The 19455-nt window shown below is 43.1% G+C and overlaps 1 protein-coding gene across 5 annotated transcripts in view; it reads left to right on the plus strand.

Annotated features, from left to right (window-relative positions):
- Window positions 1-19455, plus strand: part of FGFRL1 (fibroblast growth factor receptor like 1) — a 169431-nt gene that overhangs the window by 81851 nt on the left and 68125 nt on the right. For all 5 annotated transcript variants that reach the window (XM_032108907.1, XM_032108905.1, XM_032108906.1 and 2 more), the window contains one exon: window positions 648-920. In XM_032108907.1, the coding sequence (XP_031964798.1) occupies window positions 648-920 (273 nt within the window). The remainder of the gene's footprint in view (window positions 1-647; window positions 921-19455) is intronic.

Genomic DNA, 19455 nt, shown 5'->3' on the forward strand with positions numbered 1-19455 from the left:
AACTTATAAAAACATTCTCTTTTGGACTACAGACAATGTTAACATGTCAGGCTAAGCTGTATCTTTTATTGAAGCACTACCCAATGAATGTTCTGTGTTCAACAACTGCAGGCTTATGTGTCTCAGATAAAGCCCATCTGGTGACTATTAAAGGGAATTACTGTACATATAACATGAAAGGATTAAAACATGTTGGGGGGGGGGCAGTGTTTTGTTGTAAGTGCCACTCCTGTTACTAATTTTGCCTTCAGAATAGGTGTTAAGTTTAAAACAACTACAGTTTCTTTACCAAATACAGCAGAACAGTTTGTGTATTGGGCTCCTTCTTGTGACAGGAAAATGCTGGAAATTTTGGAAAAGCAATAGACCCTCAGAACCAGGCTTCCCTGGTGGGTTAGCTTGAGCTGCTGCTGATGGCAAGGCTATAGCTTCAGGTCTTGCACAAAGAAAGATCTCATTTGCTGTATCCCTCTGTATCCCTCTGTAATTGCCTACATTTTCATCCTTGATTGTAACTGATTTTTGGTAAGCACCTTTTATTCTGTATAGCAGTCAGTGTAATGTCCAGATTGATGACTCGGCTTTGAGTCAGTGCTGTGTCACTGGCAAAAGCCATAACAGCTGTTGCTCTCTCTGCTCTTTCCTAGGCCCCCCAAGGATCGCTGATAAAGTGATTCACCGCCAGTCTGTGAGGCTGGGCAGGACCATCAAGCTCCTGTGCCCGGTGGAAGGTGACCCCCCGCCCCTCACCATGTGGATGAAGGATGGACGGACAATCCACAGCGGCTGGACGAGGTTCCGAATCCTCCAGCAAGGGCTGAAAATCAAGGAGGTGGAGAGCGAAGACGCGGGGACCTACATCTGCAAGGCCACCAACGGCTTTGGCAGCACCAACGTGAACTACACCCTCATCGTCATTGGTGAGTAGAGCTGGAGGAGAGCCAGGCCTCACCTGCTCTGGGGCGACAGAGGGAGCTGATCTCCATGTAGCTGTCAGAGATTGCAGATTTGCTTTGCTAATCATTCACTGACCTCCACTCTTAGCTGGCCCCTTCCAGTGTTTGAGGATTGCCAGAGCTGGCTGTGCTGCTGCACATCTTCTGCTGCAGCCGGCTGCAGGCGATAAGATTGCGGAGTGCCAAAGGTTACACATAAACAGAATTGAGCAATAGCCACTGGGGTCCAGATCAACAATGAATTCCACACAGGAAAGGCTGTGCGATAAGGAGCGGTCACACTGATCTTTATGTTTGCTGTGGAACAGGATAGCTCTCAAAACAAATGTTGAAGCACCCATATGAAAACGGCACAGCGGGGAGATCCGTGTGCTGAGCTGTTGCAGGCAATGGTGTCTTCGGGAACAATAATATTTGGGTTGAAACAAAGCTCCGAGCTGGCACGTAACCCGGGATGCTCAGCTCCTGAGAAATCCTCTTGATGGAGCAGATTAAAAAAGCTTCAGATGCTGTCTCAGTGACCATGGGTTCACTGGCTGTGCTTTTGACCATTTTCAAAGGGCTTGCTTGCCCCAGCAATGAGATTTTGGGGTCACTTGCTGGGCTGAGCATTCCCAAGGACTCCTGAAGACACTTCTCTGGGTAATCAGAGATTCCTCTGCAGCAGCTGCCACAGAAATGTGCTCACTGGTGCTTGGCTGTGAGAAGGGAAAGAGCTGGATGAAAATCAGTGTGCTGAGGGAGCCAAGGGGAGAATTACGATGCAGGGGGTCAGATAAGATACCTTGCTCACCCCTTTGCCTGATCAGCATCCCAAGCGTCTGGTCTACAAAGTTCTGTTTCTCTGAGATGGTGGAAGTGAGGACAGAATTTAGGGCAGTTTCCAGCTGCCTGCTGGTTGTCTCTTGGCCTGGTTTTTGTTCTATTTCTCCTTTTTTCCCTTTGCAGTAGGAGGGCTGCTGTGAACTTGAGACATGTAGCAAACACTTGGTGCTGCTTGGTGGAGGATTATCACCCGATAAGAGGGTGATTCTTGGAGAATGCACTTTGCTGCACAGCCAGTATAGAAAAGGACCAGAATGGAAATACCTTATCTGGAAAGAGATGCTTATGTGAGGGAAGCCCTCAGGTGACTCCTGTATCATCAGTGGGATAGAGCTGCAAAAGTCATCTTGTAGTTTACATAGTTTGAGGATTTGGTTTTCTTTGTTCACCTCTTTCTTAACCACGTTCATCCATTTCTCTGTGCTACACTGAAAAGACAGAGTGAAGTGGAAATAGTTTTAGAGTCATGTCTATACAGACTCCTTTTGGATGCACCTTCCAGACTCTTTGCTGTGGAGAAAGGAATGCTATAGGAGCCTGCTTCAGTCCAGTTTGTGCTTTTGCAGCATGTGGAATCTGCCAAGGTCTTTGATCTTCTCTGTCATCCTGTATCTTCTATAAAGCTCAAGCCAGATCCCATTATTCCAGGGCAGAGAGGCATCAAAGTATCTATAAGTCAAAGAAGGCTCTGCCTATTCTTGGTAGCATAACAGAAGCAAATGAAGGCAATAAGCCAGTAGGCACAAGGTAAAAGTTGAACTAGAATTCAGGAAAGATTGAGAAAAAACTCCAATTCGGTTGCTCAGGGAAATTGGATTATCAAATATAATTGTGTTAAGAACAATAGTGTTCATTATATTTGGCACTGAAAAACCCTGGGCACAAACACTAGTTATTTAGACCCTCATCAGGCATTTATGGAAGGAAGTGGCAAGCTCACACTGGCCTCTGTGGGTGTGAGATTGAGCCCTATGCAAACAAATATTGATCACCAAGTGCCAAGAAAAGGGTAACTGTAACCTAAACCTCTGTCAGACATATGGGCTGAGGTAGCATTCATTTCCATGCATCCTTGTTGTAAATAGTGGCTAAACCCAGTACTTCTTAGTCTATTTTGCACCTTCTTTCCTCGTCTTACAGTGTGCCCTTGTGCATTCTTGTTGCTCAGACCATTTTTGATTGATTACTTATGTCCCCTGTCTCCAGTGGTACAGTTGTGTTCATGTAGGGTTTCAAACCAACTGCTTTTCACTAGAGCAGTTTCCCCTGAAAACAAATGTTCCCCTTGTGTCCTTCTTGTCAAGCTCTGCAAGTAAACACAAGGTATCACTGACTTACTCTTTCAAAGGACCCAGACATTTAATGCATTGACCAGATGCTCATGTTCGTCTTGGTGAAAATACTTTTGGTTGAGAGAAAATCAATCCCTTGTTGGTTTTTGAGAAGGAGGCAGTGTTTTAAAACCAACTGCATGTCAGTTTTGACGACGAAGATCAAATTGATGGAGCTGTTTTGTTTGTGCTCTGGAAAGCACAAACTTCATTAGGCAGAGTGGCTTTTTGAACCATATGGCCTCTCTATTTTCCCACTTCTTCAAAGAGAAAAACCCCTCTTATTCCAGCTTTACTGCTAACACCAAACATGTAAAACCACACAGGTGTCAGACACGGGCAAGGTGGTTAAGATATTAGATCTAGAATAGCATTAAATGATTCATGAAACCCTAGGACTTGAAAGAATATAATTCATATTGACATGAGAGTATTCTGGAAATTTAATCAACAATATCTGGAAAATATTCAGTAGCTTATTGAAAGGTTTTGGAGTTACACTGTATAATTCTAACTGAGCTCTGCCACACCACTGGCAAGTGAGGAATTGTCACCCCTGTGTTATTTACATGGAGGCTGCAGCGGAATACGGTGATGGTTTACCCAAATCCTACAGAGAGCTGTGAATAAATTCAGCAGTCTCCAACCTCTCTGCCTGTTTTCAGTGCTGTGTAGCTCTTACTAATCTTAACTTTTATTAGCCACTGTATTCCATAATAGTACAGAGAACCAACAGAAATCTGAGACATTGTACAAAGGAATGAAAAGGTCAGTGGATCCTCCAACACTGGTGGGGGCCAACAGACGTGGCAGAGATGAGCTCCCTGGTCGACCTCTGTAAGATATAATAGTTGAGGTGTAAGTCTACTTAAATGTGCCTTTGTGGCTTCCAGGACAGATCTTGCTTGCAACCAGCCAGCTCAGTGCACAAGCAGAGTAGGCTTAGGTGTGCCTCTGCATGGCTGGTAGACAGGACTACAGCTTGCCTGGCTAGAGAACCTCTCAGTCTGAAAGTGCAGATGAGATGGATTACAGTGATTTTACAGACAATTACTGAGATAAAGAGAGACCAGGTGATTAGGCCAAGACCACATAAAATAGGAGCTGTGGCTCAGAGTTGAGTCTAAACCTCTTAAATCTCTCCCTAAAAGACTATTCTTCCTTTATAACACTTACTAAAGTCTTCTCCTCCTAATCTCGCATCTTCCTAGCTGCTCTTCTGGAAGTGAGTCTTCTCTTATTCTAGGTTTTTGATCTTCATTCTTGAACAAAGGCTTTGCCAACCCAGATGATAGCGATTGGTTTCTGCCTTGCTTATTTCCACATCTTCTCAGACTGCAGGGCCTGGATCCCAAAGATCCGAGGAATCCTACTCTAATACAACCCTGCATGAAATGTAAGCCAGTAAAAGCAGATTACCAATATAAGTCAAAACTACAATTTCCTCTCTTAGCTATCCTTAATAGTTTTTGTGGCTCACCACAAGATTTGGGATGCCAATTACACTGCAGACGGATTTACAAATGCTGGAAGAGGAACTTTAATCAGTATTTAATTACATTGCAGTTACTAAGTACAATGGTTCCTTATTTTGGAAAATTATGTGTAGCTCATCAAAACAAATGCACTGTACCTTCCCCCAAAATTATACGTACAACAATGCCCTTGAAATCTTATCTTTTTTTCCTCAGCTGAATTAATTCTAAAGGTGTGAAAAGGAACTTTATTTAATTTATAGATGCTTGGTTGAAACCTGCGGTTTCTTTACTGCATAATTAAAAAATTCCTTGCCAGTGTGCTCTAAAAGGAAACTTAAGGCCAAGGAGGAAGAAAGAAAGTGCTGAATAGCTACTCCTTATTTGAAAACTGTCCACCTTGTGTGCTGAAGGGAGGCATGTTCTGCAGAAAAAAAAATAGCAGGTGGTGCTGTAACTGAAGCCTCTGTTGAGCTTTGGCCAGCTTGGAGAAACTGAGTTTGCACACATGGAGCTACAAGCCACACTCCAGCCATCAGGCCCTCCCTGGGAAATCTTAGGCCAAATGGGTGAGCTTTTCCTGACTTATAAATAACTTAGAAAACAAAGTATTCTAACATGGAAGTACTGGTGGACCTCCGTTACTGCTCTCTCTGCAATAATAAACAGTGCCCCAAGTTCCAGAAGTCTGGACATTCTCTGAAGGGAAAATTGTTTGTGAACAGCTGTAGGAAGGACTATAGGTAAATATTTATGCTGTAGCATAATGACCTCTTTCACTAATGCACAACACAGAGGACTTTTCACTTGCAGAAGTGTTGTGGCGAAATCCTGCAAGTGTGCCAGCATTACAACATGTGGGGCTATTGCTACAGGTGCTGCCAGTAAATACTTCTTGCATCAGTTGCTCAACCAGGTGATGAAAGATCAAACTGTCTCTATTTTCACATCTGCATCCATGTTTCTTACTGCTTTCTGTAGCAAAGAAAAAAAAAAGCAGCAACAAGAGCAGGGTGTGGGACTGTGACCTTCTTGCTTTGCTTGGTATTTGTGAATTGCCAAGGACACATCTTGCCTGGATGCATCTCAGCACGAAAAATAATCAACATGTAAGTCCAAGAAACAGCTTCTCCTGAATTTCTTTTTCTTGCCCTGTATCTCTGACTGCTGCAGTTGTTTATTCTCTTCTTCGGGTTTCTTGGAGGAATATTTTGGTGAAGAATCCGTCATCTATCCAGTTCATATCCTCCTCTGGTGCCTGGCCCTCTGAGGGACCCAGCCACTTGGCCCCGTTTGGTCTGTAAGGTCTTGATGCGGAGAGCAGGAGGAAGAGTGCAGCGTGTTGTCCTAAGCTGCTTACGGGCCGTTCAGAATTTGAGCTACATCTCACTTTCAGACAAATCAAATTTGCTGTTAAATGTCTGCTGTCTGTCTGTTGCAATTGATTGCTTCAAGAATCTTCCCTGACATCAGATGATTTATCTTTAAAGTAGCTTTTTCCTGCTGAGCCAGCTGCTATTTTATGCTTTTTTACAGCTTGTCCAAAGACAGCTCTCTTTGATAACAGGCATGTGTGAAAAATTTGCATTAAAATAACCATTTTTTTAAACAGTCAGCATAAATATCCTGAAAAAAATCATGGCCATGTCTGAATGGATATTTATTCATATGTTCTTTTTTTCTGCTTGTAGTAGTAGAAAATACTGTGTGAAAAAAAAATTGAGTACAGTAAAACATGGTTTGCATTACACTTCTCCAATGAAGTCATCAATCTGTGTCTCAGAACTCATTTACAGTGCAAAAGCTGAGAAAACATTTCTAGCTCAGAGTCAGGTGCCACCAGCCATCTTGAAAAAGCATGACAAATTCATTTAGTTTGGGTTTGGCCTCTTAATAAACTCTGGGGACCAGAGAGCGATGTGCTCAGCAAGAAGATGTGAATCAACACTGAGTCAGCAATGTGTGCACCCAGGGTCTGCTAATGCTAAGCAAAAACTCAAATGAGTCAACACTTAAAGAAAAAGGGAAAAAATATGCAGTTTTTGCATTTGAGAACAAGGGGGTATAGCTTGTGCTGGTCATGGTATGGAGTTAGCAAAATGTCTTCAGTGCGTTTACTCCAACATGAAGTGCAAAGGGCAGTCCATCCAGTGTGGGACCATTAACACAATCACAGGGCATATAATCATGGCTAATGTCAGTCGTTATATGGAAATGAAGAGTTCCTCGTGACAATAAACAGTAACAAAGTTCGTGTTCAATTTGTTAAGGCCCCAGTCCGGCAGCTGGATCTACGTTGGTGGCCTCCTGTGCACACGCAGGGTGATTAACACCAGATGAGGATCTGGCCATAGCCACTGATGCTTAGTAATGGTTATGTTGCTAATTAAAGCTCAGATTGGTTTGGGCCTTTGGGAGCTGAGCAGAAAAAGGGAGCCTACCCAAGGCCCAGCCATTGGAATCATTGCTTCTTGTCAACATGTGGTGAGGTGCCACTGTGTCACCCTCCATGGAGATGTAGGTGGGGGTTGGTTCTTAACAAACCCTTAGTGGTGGTGTCAGGTGAGGGGAGTCCTGCATGCCAGCCTGTGGGAAGAGACTGGAAATGGGCATGAACAGATCCCAGTGAGCAGAGGAGTCAGTGAAATGTGAGTATTTTCATGTTTTGGTGCAAACTCATAGCTAAAAGCTCTTCACTTGGAAGTGAAGCTCCTTTTCCACTGGAAATGACTCATCATTGACTAATGATGCCCTCATCCAAGCAAGGGCTCTTCCTTCTCAGTGTTTATTCACGTTGGCATAAAGACATACACCCTGATCAAGCTTGGTGCTGCTCAGGGATAGCACAAGCATGTGAAAGGAAATCTAAAAGCAATCAGTGTTCCTAGCCCCTGAATTTCGGGAGTTCTTCACTTCTTCCTCATTTGAGAGATCCAACTCAGAGTCCAACAAACTCCCTGTCCAATATATGTTGAGTCCTGTAAAATGTCCACTGTCCTGGGAGAGGAAAGGAGGAGAAAGAAATACGCCAAAATGGAAAGGTGTGACTATTGCTGGATTGCTGCAGGGAAACAATTTCATTAGATTTCATCATTTTGCTGAGTGCTGCACTAGACTTGATGTCACAACAGCTCATAACAATTTGTTCTTGAAAAGCTTGCTCCTTAAAGAGGTGATGATGTGAGTGCCAGTATTAGCTGTAACTATCCTGAAAATGATCAAAAATGTAGCACCATGTGGTTTGACTGATGGTCTTGATGAATGGGTGTAAAAGGCTGGAAAATACTACAACTGGGCAGCAGTCTTGTTTCTTCCAAGTCCAGATCTATAATGTAGCTCAGTGCTAATGCTGTATAATGTCCACAGTTTTTACAAGATCTTTGTTTGGTTTTATGAGTTTCATTTGATTTTATAACAAACTTTACAGTATGCTTATCAATACATCATGTTCTGGCTAACAAAAAGCCTCACTGTTTTGGGTAGATCTCCTCTTTTCCCCTTCTTGAAGCTGTAACATAGAAGCCAAGTTGAGAGGTGACAACACTGTTCACAATTTAAAAGGAAATGAAAAGATTTTTTTTCCATGGGATGTAAGCATGAAATTCATACATATATGTATGGATTATATAATTTCCCCCCATACTCCATCCTATGGCAGACTGTGGCAAACCAGAGGCATGCCAGCCAGTGTAAATCTGAGGCATGCAGGACATATGGATGCATTTAGCCCACAATCCTTTGGCAGATGCTTTGGAGTGTGTAGTGGGCTGCTACACCCGTGCAAATAGCGGGCTGCAGCTCTGCTTGCTGCATGAATATTGTTTGGGAATGAAAGCAACACACAATACCAGGCAGGCTGACATTAAAACCCGTGTTTGATCTGAGCAATTTATGGCTTCCTTCTGTTAAACGATAATTAATAGAAAGAGCCTCTGATCCCAGCGAGTTTGTGGTGTTTCATGTTGGGTTTTTTCTCGTCAGTTTGTCTGAGGCTAAAAACATCTCTTTCCTCTGACTTTATTAATCAGAGCTGTCTTTGTTGCAATCCTCCATACAGGCAGTGGGCAGAATTTCTCTGTTGGCAGTGCAATGCTGATGTGCTCAGCCAGAGATTTGTCCGCATCTGTGTATCCACAATGCTGAGAAATTGCTGCGTTCGTGAGTAAAACCAAGGCAGTCCTGCTCCAAGCAGGTGATGTGTGTGTGTGGAAGGAAGGCTCTCAAAAGGTGGTCTAGATTCCCAGTCAAGGTCTGCTGGGACTGCAGAATAGTAGTTAAGAGTCTTTTAATTACTAGCAGCCCCAGTAATGAGAAGCCATCAAGATAATTGCAGGCCTGGTATCAGCAGCTTTTCGATATTTACCACCTTGCCAAGCATCCAAGATGACTTATCTTCTCCAAGTAGCAGGGTCTTTCTGTCAACTTTCCTACAGCTGCTGCTGTCCCCCCCATTCCTGACCGTTTTTCCTTGGAAGTTGTGCTCCTCCCTTTGCTTCTTGCTGAAGGCTGGGAGTGAAGGATTTAGCATGGCCTCACTGGACTCAGAGGACTCCTGAAGCTATGTTGAGCTTCATGGGCACAATGTTTCCAGGAGGTCTGTGCCAGAGCACTGTACCCTGTTCCCTTGTGCCACCACACAGCTCTGCTGTCCTCAGTTTGCCCAGTAAATACCACAGAGAGTGGGGGTTTAGCCAAATTCTCCCTTTGGTATCAGCTAACTCAGAAATACCCAAAAGGCACACTTGTAAATTAAAGCACAGTGCAGAATATTTATTATAGAGTGAGCAGCGCCAAGTTGGACCAGTTTATGACGTGTAGCTTGAATGTTGTTTTTGGAGACTGCTTTTTTATGTGTAAGTGCACGTACACAGCACCAATTGCTCGCATGCTGCCTCTTGATCCATGCATGTAGGTATGTTGCCTGTTAAAATGTATGGTTGCTGAGGAGGTATATTTTTATATTCCTGTAGGGTCTGGTTCTCTACCTTTCCTGTGCTGTCTTTGGCATCCACATTAAGAAAAAGATGAAAAAAAGGAAAATAAAAATCAACAGAACTGCTGAAAATTAGTGTACGGACCTATTTTAAAATACAATTTGTTTTTGTTTGATGAGAGGAAGGACATATTCTGTGTTGTCCTTGATGAATAATATCATTGTGCTAGAATGCTTTGATTCATCTTTCTTTATAATAATGTGGGTTTCATAGTCAGAAGACCTGAGTGTTTACATTATACACTTCTTGGCAATAAAATTGGAAAAGAAGAGAAAAAAAAAAGTACTAATCCCAGGAGGTCTGAAACCTACACTCCTTCTTAAACGTACCCTGTTAAAGACATTAAGTCTCTTGCAAACATCCATCTATCAGCAGTTGAGAGTTTGTAAAAGGCGTACTTTGTTCTGAACTCCCTGCCCTACTGATTATGCACAGTTCTTTTATTTTGAGAATAGGATGACGACCCCTTAGCCTGGTAATGATGACAGATTTATGTATTTTAACACCCAGACGCTGCTGTATTTGTTAAGGGCTGCCAGACTCCAGCAGTGCTGCAACCGTAGTTTATTTTCATTGTCAGTTTGTGCTGCTTTTTAAGGTGTTCTGCAGCCACTGGAAGCAGCGCCACTGCTGCTTTCAGAGGTTGAGATGTCAGGATGTTAAGAGCATAAGCCACCAATCCTTGGACTGTTTCCACTCATAAAAATGTCAGTTTTACTCTGGGTGTGCTGGCGGGATGGAACCTGCTCCTCGCACCAAAGCCAAGGAAAAGAGGGGAGAAATAAGCAGTAAAAGGAATCAGATAACACAGAATTTATCTCTTCACTTTCTACTCCCATGATGTATTTTGCAGCTCTTGAGTTAGTGTTTTAAAGAAAACCTTCTTTTACTGTGCAGCGAAAAGCCAGGAACATAAACACACTTGCAGGCGTAGCTGTTAAAGTGCTGTGTGGGTCAGCACATCTGTCCTCTGCGCAATGCATCTGTCTGTGATTTTTCTGGGTTGTTTTAAATTACTGCAAGTGGCAGAACAATAGGGAGACAAACAGTGAGAACAATGCTGTTGTTTAATATCAAGCTAAATTATTAACAGGCCTGTACAGAAAATATTTCATGTAAATTAAAGAGAAGAAAATTATTTCATTTTCCATTGCAATGATCCAGTGCAACAAAGGCAGTTGATGTCTTTCTTCTTTTCTTCTTTTCTTCTTTTCTTCTTTTCTTCTTTTCTTCTCTTCTTCGATCTTGCTTCAGGTATGTTTGTTCCTGTGTGTGTTTATAAATTCCTTACAGACACACTGAAGATTGTTAGGTTATAGAGCAAAAAATGCAGAATATGGACGGTTTTCTGATCTCTTCATGCCAACCAAGCCACTAAGTCTTAGTTTATCACACAATTGAAATTATAGGACTTTAATTGCTTTTTTTTTCTTCCAGTTCATTGTTTCCCCGAAAAATATTGTCAAGTCATTTGAATTATTGAGTTGAGTCAGTTTCCTGCTTGATCGTCAACAAAAGGCTTTGAAATAGTTGGCATTGAAGCCTCCATTGCAAAACTATTTTGATTTGGAAAAAGCATCACCACCAAATTCTTCGTTGAGTTTTCTTTAGACCAATACTGAATGTTTCTCTTCTTAAAGAGAAGCCATGTGATCTGGCACGTTGGTTTTGTGTTGGGTTCTCAAACTAGAAAAAATTATGGTGACCTTTGCACTGAAGTAGACAAGGATCTTCATCTCACTTTTGCTGAATGTGCAGCTGGCAGGAGAGAGGAGAACTGGTGACCTCCTTGGTCACTGGCCGGGAATTGGGGAGTTGGATCCACTTCAGATGCAGGCTGGGATTCCCTGCTGAACAATCCCAGGAATCTCGTGGAGGAGAAGGACGACGCCTCCCCAATCCCCAGCACAGCCCAGTGTTTGTGCTCTGTTTGCAGTGTCTCCTGACAACTGCAAGCCCACTGCAGCTCCTCCTGGTAGCCCTGGTGTGTGCTTTGGCAGGAGAAACTCCAACCCAGGAGAAAGTTGTGGGAACAAATCAAGAGGGTTGTGTCAGCCAGGGTCTCTTGTGAGCTGCTTTGTTTTGAGTGTGGTTTTGTTAATCTCTTTCTTTCAAGGAGGTTTGGAAGATACAGCAGCCTTCAATTCTGGGAAGTGAAAGTGTTGCTGGTGGATTTTGAGAAGCTGGTCTATGTCTTTGGCTTGAAGTGCAAGCAAAGTGCTAAGCATGCTCCTGCCATGGGAACTGTGTCCTGCTCACACTGGCTTCATCTGTAGGGGACTTCCATCCCTGCCTTTCCTCTGGGATGGTTTTCAGAGCCTCTGGGGAGGCGCCCTGAGAAACTCTGATCAAGGCCATTGTAAAAACATGCCTGTGTGACCTTCAAAAAGATGAGGTTGTTTTCTGGGTGCTCTGTCCTTGGATAAATGTGGAGAATTTTGTGGTGGCCCCTTGAGACCTTGCCATGATAAACAGACAAAACAGCAACAGCTTTCAGGGGTAGATGGGTGGAATTGCATGAGAGAGGAATTTGGCTACTGAACATCCTCAGTACTGTCAGAGCTCGTGTGTATCTCAGATCCCATCACAAGGAATTATTTGGATACATTTTACCCTTGTTCTAGGCAGAAACTGGGTCATGGACACACTCTACTACAAATTAAAGTGTTAAATCTTAAATACAGAAGTTATGCCTTGTATGTGGTTATTGCTATTCATTTGTTTGACCTGTGTTAACTTAGGAATTTTTGGCCCTGCTTGTGTTCAAAGCTCCGCACTTAACATGAAGATGGGCTGCACAATGGGCTGCTCACAAGTGACATTTTTGCCACCCTTCAGCATCTTCAGCAAGGGAGGGAGTACTGCAGATCCTGTGACAGCACCTCTATTCCTCCAAAGCCATGTCATATCCTTGGCATATCCTGAAGGGGAAACTCTTTAAAAGTTTCACGAGATCCTTCCCACCTCATATTTGGACAAAGAGCTCTTCTGTGTTTTGGGCCAAATCTATTCATTTTTTCTCATATTCTGTGGACCACAGAAATAGTTACAGACATGAGGAATAAAAGTCAACAAGTTGCCTGCATGTCATTCCTGTTATTTCTGCTGTAATCTTTTTTTAGAGTACTTTACTGCTTTTCTTATTGACAACTATCTCCCTGGTGCTCTGTACCAGCTTTTTTGACACTTGGTACAGGGAATCTGTTTCCTATGCAGAAATAACCAGTTTGTTTATTCCCTTATGGAGTTCTGACTTGCTTTTTTATATTGCAGATGTGCTGGTGCCACCCCAGCACTCTGCAGGATGTGCAGTGATAATGATTTAACTTTTGGGGATGGTGTTGCTTTTGGGCCTTGCTTATTTATGGCCCCATGGATTTGGAAGGTATTTCAAGACTGTTTACTTCACCCTGCCTGTTTTTGGGGGATTTGATATTTTAGTACAGTGGGAGTTCTTCTCCAGCCTCAAATGCTAAACCACGGCTAAGGGGAGATGATAGGACCAGCTCTTTGCTGATACTTTGGTCTCTGCTCCAAGGAGTAGGTGGATTTTTAGCCAGTGCTTTTCTCAAGCCTCTCTTCAAACATAGCATGACTCAGGCCATGAGTGAAACACTTTTCAAGTTCTTACTGAGGGGAGAAGTGGACCCCACTTAGAGGCCTGTAGTGTTAAAGGAGGATGGTAAACTGAATTTTCAGCATTTTATCTCTGGGACCATCAAAGATAGAAGATAAAGGGGAGTTTTTCAAAAGCAGTCAGCCGAGGCTGAGTCAACCCATTTTGAAGAATTCCCATGAACTTCCATTGCCATTGCTGAAAGCTTTTGAAACCTTACCTAACCATCCAGTGACACTTCTTGAAAAATGTGTGTGCTAAGCATGCATTCCTGGGAAAATGTAAGTAGGGTTCACATGTGTTGAATACTAAGGTGCTTTCAGAAGCAGGTGTTTTGAAAGGAAATTGAGAAAATGGGTTTCTAAAGCAATTTTAATGAGCTATAGTGTCTGCCCTAGTCAGGAGGGACAGAGTACTTAAAAGCTATCTTTTTAGCATAGTTTTCTCTCCTGTAAACAAGTCCTGACTGATAAGTTGGCTGTGGCAATAAGCAATCTCCTAACAATGGTCTAACACATTCAGCTGATGAAGTCACGCTGAGAACAAAACTGTTGCAAGTTTTGCAGGTGTCTGACTCAGAGCTCGTATGATGCTTTGGGATTCAGAATAGGAAAGCCATTTCTGCACCACCTCTGGATATGGGCTATAAGAGTTAAATACAAGCTAGTAAGAATACAGAAGCTGAGAACTGCGACAGTCCCAAGGTTGCAGTAATAATTTTTTTTTTTTTCCCGCTTTATGAAAACTGAAGGCTCAAATATCAGGAACGCTGTTGTGGGATGTAGTCCATGCATGCAGTTGCCATTGGCTGTGGTGGGAAGTCGGTGGAGTTACTCAGAAGGAATGTATGTGAATGATGAGCAGGATGCTCATCAACCCATGTTGCAGGATTGCATCCTGATACCTGCCCTCCTTAGCTTTAGGATTCATCTGGAAATTCATTGGACTCACTTGAAGGGAATGGCAGGTCTTGCAGTTCTATGGGTTGGAAATGAAGGACAGAAGGAGCAAAAGGAGAAAAACATTAGGGGAGGGATTTTTTTTAAAAAATATCTTTCCTCCTTTTTGCATTGCAGACCCATTAAGTACTTAACATTTTAAGAGCATCCCCTGACTTAGAAAAGCTGGCAGAGATGGGATTCAGTATGAGTCTGCCAGATTGATTTACAAATCGGCCTTACGAACTCCTGCTGCTTAAACATACCAGAATGCGACAATTAAAGCCAACATCTGGAATTCATTGGTGGAGCTGATCCTAGATAAACATTAAATGAATGTCCATTTCCTTAGCATTGGATTTCCTCTGGCTACCACAGCTTAAGCAGTGTCATCCTATCAGATAGAGCTGATGCTGATAGCAGAGCAAATGTCAAAGTCATGAGCCAGATCAATTTGTTCTGTCTTTTAGCACTGAAACTAGGACTAAAACTGGGCTGAAGACACCCACTGTTTTTTTCCACTAGACTATGGGAATGGATTCCTCATCTTGCTAACCTGGGCCAAGCTGTTTGTGTGACTCCCTGTCTCTCCTGTGCAGAATACTTCAGATTGTTTAGGTTAACCTCACTTGAGGAACTTTGTCTCAATACTTTCTTCTCACTCTGTTTCCCCCAAACCTGTCAAGGTTACAGAAGTCTCCCTCCACTGTACTTATCCAAGGAGGGATTTTGCTTGTTCATTTTTCAGAAACAGAGAAAATCAGCTAATGAATTGGAGACGAACTCCCAAGTTAGTTGCAAATTATGTAAGTGGAAGCCAGTCACAACAAATACACGTCTTACTTTGCAACAGATCTCTAGTATTCAGCATCTTCCCACTTTCACCAGTCTGACAGTCAATGGGTCCTCCTTCCCACCTCTTGCCCAGTCATTCAGCTTTATAAAAGCATCAGCTCAGATTTTTTTGGTTTCCTCGGGGGAAAAAATTGCATGAATATTTCAATTTTTTTCCCTCCTGTGTTTTCACACTCTGCCTCCTCTCACTTTGTGGAGAAGCTGTATCCATGTGGAGATGAACTTGGCTTGGAAGTGAGTTTTTGGGAAGCATTTGGGTTTCCCATCTCTGGTGTCCGGTTCAGCAAGGAGCAGCACAGCCATGAGGGCTGTGCTTGACATACCTCAGAGCGCTCAGTGTCACTGTAATACCCCAAGGGCCGGTGCATTTCAGGAAGGGATCACAAGCAGGTTCCCTGAATCACCCTACTGAATCAGCAGGACCTTCTGCACGGAGCAGACGCCTTCTCTCCTTTGAGCGGCTGCAGCCCGGCTGAGCTGGAGGGAGCCGTGACCCTCTCAGGACACAGAGCAGGCTCAGCACAGCGGTGCAGAGCCCTGGCACTTCGCATTCTCATCGTACAGAGTTGCCTGCTCGGGGTAGGCTCGAAGAGGCAGAGGTATTTTCCTTTCTGGTTGGCCCTTTTTCCCTTGTGGCTCTGCAAGCGTTAATCTGCAAGTGGAAACTGAAACGCGAAAGAGCTCCTCAGAGAGGAAAGATTCAGGTGAGTTTACAGTTGTGTTATTTTGCTTTGCTGGTGACTTCTGTCTGGTGGGTTTTCCAAAGCAGCTGATAAATACTTTTCTCTCGTTATGGTGCCTGACAGTAGCCTGGAGTCCCAGTTTCTTCCTACAGAAGATAGACCTTTGAGGTCTATAAAATTTATACAGTACACTTTCTGATTTTATTAGCCTAGTAAAAGAGATCATATTTTGTGTGCTTCTGTATCTCTGGAACATATGGCTGGGGAATTATTCTGCAGGGCACCAAGCTGCATGTTGTGGTGGAAAATACTGATTTGTCTGAGCTGTGAAAGTGGTAGACCAAGCAGATAATGAAAGTTCTTGAAATGCTTCAGACATACACAGCCATTTTAGAATATCCCACAAGGGGGCTGTGGGTTACATTGTCATTTAGCTTTTAGTTGTTGCTAATTAGTTCCACCTAAATACTTATTTCCCCAGCCCATTCCTTGTCTCTCAGTTATAACAAACAGTGAATTTGCTTTGCTCTGCCTGTGTTTGAAAACAGTTTCATGGCAAGTGGTCTGTTTGTGGACATGCAGTGAATTCAAATACCTTTAAAAATACAATTATTTTTAAAATACATATGCTTTCAGGCCCACCTATGCGTAGGGAGAGTAGGGCACAGCCGAAAGCAAGTCCCAGACTTTAGAGTCTGAAGAGATAAAGTTGATCAAGGACTGATGGAGTGAGAGATAATAAAAGGTAGAGGAAGTTTCTAAACCTTGTGCAGAACACTGGCAGAATAAGTGGCCTCTTTATGCCTCCTGTTAGTTTTTTCTCTGCATTGTTTTTCTTATCTGGGCAGCTAAAAAAGGAAACAAAGTGTTGGCCAGTGAAGCACATGTTGTTTAATAGCTTGTTTCTGTTCAAATAGAAATTTGTACCAAGACTGGGCAAATCATGGTGCTTGGGACAGGGCTGGAGAAGAACATGGACTGGAAGGTACATGTAACTTCTCCCTGCAAGATTGGCCATGACTTTTGCCTTGATGATAAGGAAAATGGCATTCTTCCAGTGAAGGAGAAAAGAAAATGGTAGAAATGCATATGAAGAGGGAATAAGAGTTTTTTTCCAATGCTCGGCCTAGGCTGTTAGGTGTACACATTCTGTCCAATTCCTTTGTTTGCTGGTAGAAGGTTTCCAAAATGACCTTATGCCAATACACTGACAGACGTGGGAGTGGATGGGATCAGTACAGTGTCACTTGGGTGGGATGGTGGAGGGCCTCCTGCCTTTTCTTCTGGGAAGATGATGGCAGCTGCACAGCCTAGACACCTGGAACTTGCCTCTGTTGGTTTGTGCCTCTTGCAGTGATGAGGAGGATGAGCATAGAGGTGAGGAGGCTTTGGGTCTATGTTACCTCTGCACAGCCCTGGAGGTGTTGTTAGAGGGAGATGCCACATCCTCCCAGCCTCCTCCTTCCATGCAAAACCCCACTAAATAGCTGTGTCTTCACCACAAATGTAGCTGAGTCTCCTTACCACCACATGGAAGAAATAACCAAATTCTTTGGCCTCTTGTTCAGTAAAGGCCAGTGGAAGGTAACTCTGAGGTGACTCTGTTTCCTTCTGCATCATTTTTCTGACCTAAAAATAACACTGTGGCCCTTGTGGTTGCCATTAGGGTTATTTAGTGCTGCAGCCTTTTTTTTTTCCCCTTCCCTTTCCAGAACACTAGTGCTGCTGAGCAGAAGAACTGCCCCATTGTGCAAACCCAAAGGAAACACTGCGTAGAAAATGTGAGGAATTTTTAGGCCATGATATGTTTGGACTAGGAAGCAGGGGACTCAGAGGAATGTGGAACACAGTTCCAAAAATATTCCCTGCAACAGTGCTCTTGGTCAGTAACAGTTATTTTTGTTGGCCCGCCAGCTCCCTGGAGCAGGGCTGATGTCATTCCCCGGCACGGTGGAGGTGGGAATACAGAGAGTGCCCTGTGGTTTTGCAGGGCTGAGAGTGGACAGCTGAACCAAATGCCTGCTCCTGTCTCAAATGCTCTTTCTGCTGTGAAAGGAAAATTTAAAGGCAGCATATTGTAGGGGATGGTGCGGATAAAATAATTAAGAGCCCCATAGAAACATTTTTTGTAGTCATAGTCTTTTCCTTCCCTGTGAGTTCCCTTCCTCTTAGATCTTCTGCTTTTCTGCTCCCAGTGATTTATGTGCTTGGAGTGCTTTTTGGGTTGTGTTTATGATGTTATACTGCTTTTGTTATTAAAACTGATCAAATCATAACGTGTAGTGCTCTGGTGTCCTGAGTATCTCTGACTGAGACACAGGCATGTGAACATTTTCACAGTGATTAAAAAATAAGCTGATAATATACCCTAGAACACCTCTGGAGAAGGAAACCAACTTTTTTTTTTTCTGTATTAAACAGGACAGAGAAGTAAAATATTTGGACCTTTTTCCATGCTGGTGACTCTGAAGGTCCATTGTGATCTTGGTGATGCTGATTTGACTTTGATTTACATGTGAGGGAGAGGCCAAGAAATAGGGAAATGGTAATTTTTAGATAAAGTTTATCTAGGCTGATAAGCTGGTAAAAGCTGTGTGCATCCATGAGTGGTATGAATCCAGCAAGATGTAACTTAACCTCAGTCCTCCATAACCTGAATTATGGTCAACACATTACCCCAGAAGCAGGGGTGCCACAGCGTACTGGACACAAGGCAAGGAGTTAAGAAACCTGGATTTTAGTTCTGGTTCTGGTATTTAAGCAGACCATTTTACCATGTGTGCCACTGGTTATTGCTTTCTACCTGGGTCTTACATATGACACGTGTACCTCTAGAGGGACTGTGTTCATCCTCGAGGGGCTCTATTTTTTGTTTTGGCATCTGGATTTAATTGCAGCCACACTTTGCTTCTTCATCAGCCCTAGTGAAAGTTGTGTCTCATGACTTGACATGAAGAGCAACTTATTTGAGCTATGGGAGTGGTCCAAAAGTCCCCTGTTCAGATCTTTATTGCATCCTGTTTTATGGGGAAAGGAAGAACCTGTAAAAAACCCACAGTGCTGCCTTTCCTCAGCCACGTATCTTGGGGCTGCAGAGGGAAGAAAACTGTACAAAAACAACCCAAAAGCATATGAATGCAAAGGTTTCCTAACCTTGAAACTTAACTTTTGGGTTGATAGAATCCATGCAATGCTGACAGTTATACAGTGGCAGGAAATTGTTAAAGGTGTCAGGTTTTCCATTTTAATTCTGGGAACACACTGGCTGTAGAGTTCCTTGAAAATATTGCTGAAATGGTCCCACTTTCTAAATTGGAAAGATTTACAATTTACCTTTTCTGTTAACCTCTTGTTCCTCAAAAGGTTAAGTAAGGGAAATTCCTCTTTTTAACACTGGTAGGTGTTTGACAGGCTTTCCTTAGCAGTGGGTAACAGTGGCTTTCTCAGCAAAAGCACCAGTGTAATCGTAAAAAAAACCATTAACTTGCAAGTCGTCTACAGCAGTCTTAGAAGACGGCTTCTGTCATATAATTCATACACTCTATTTATTTTCACGTTGCATAATGTACCAGAATGGAATGGAATAGAATTGAACAGATATTTCAGTTGCATGGGACCTGCAATGATAATCTGAGCAATTCAGGAATGACCAAGTTAATGTGTGGTGCTAAGGGCATTGTCCAAATGTCTCAAGAACTGACAGGCCCAGGGCATCAACCACTGCTCTGGAAAGTCTGTTCCAGTGTTTGATCAACCTCTGGGTAAAGAAATGCCTCCTAATG

Source organism: Corvus moneduloides, chromosome 5 (assembly GCF_009650955.1).
Source record: "Corvus moneduloides isolate bCorMon1 chromosome 5, bCorMon1.pri, whole genome shotgun sequence".
Taxonomy (NCBI): Eukaryota; Metazoa; Chordata; class Aves; order Passeriformes; family Corvidae; genus Corvus; species Corvus moneduloides.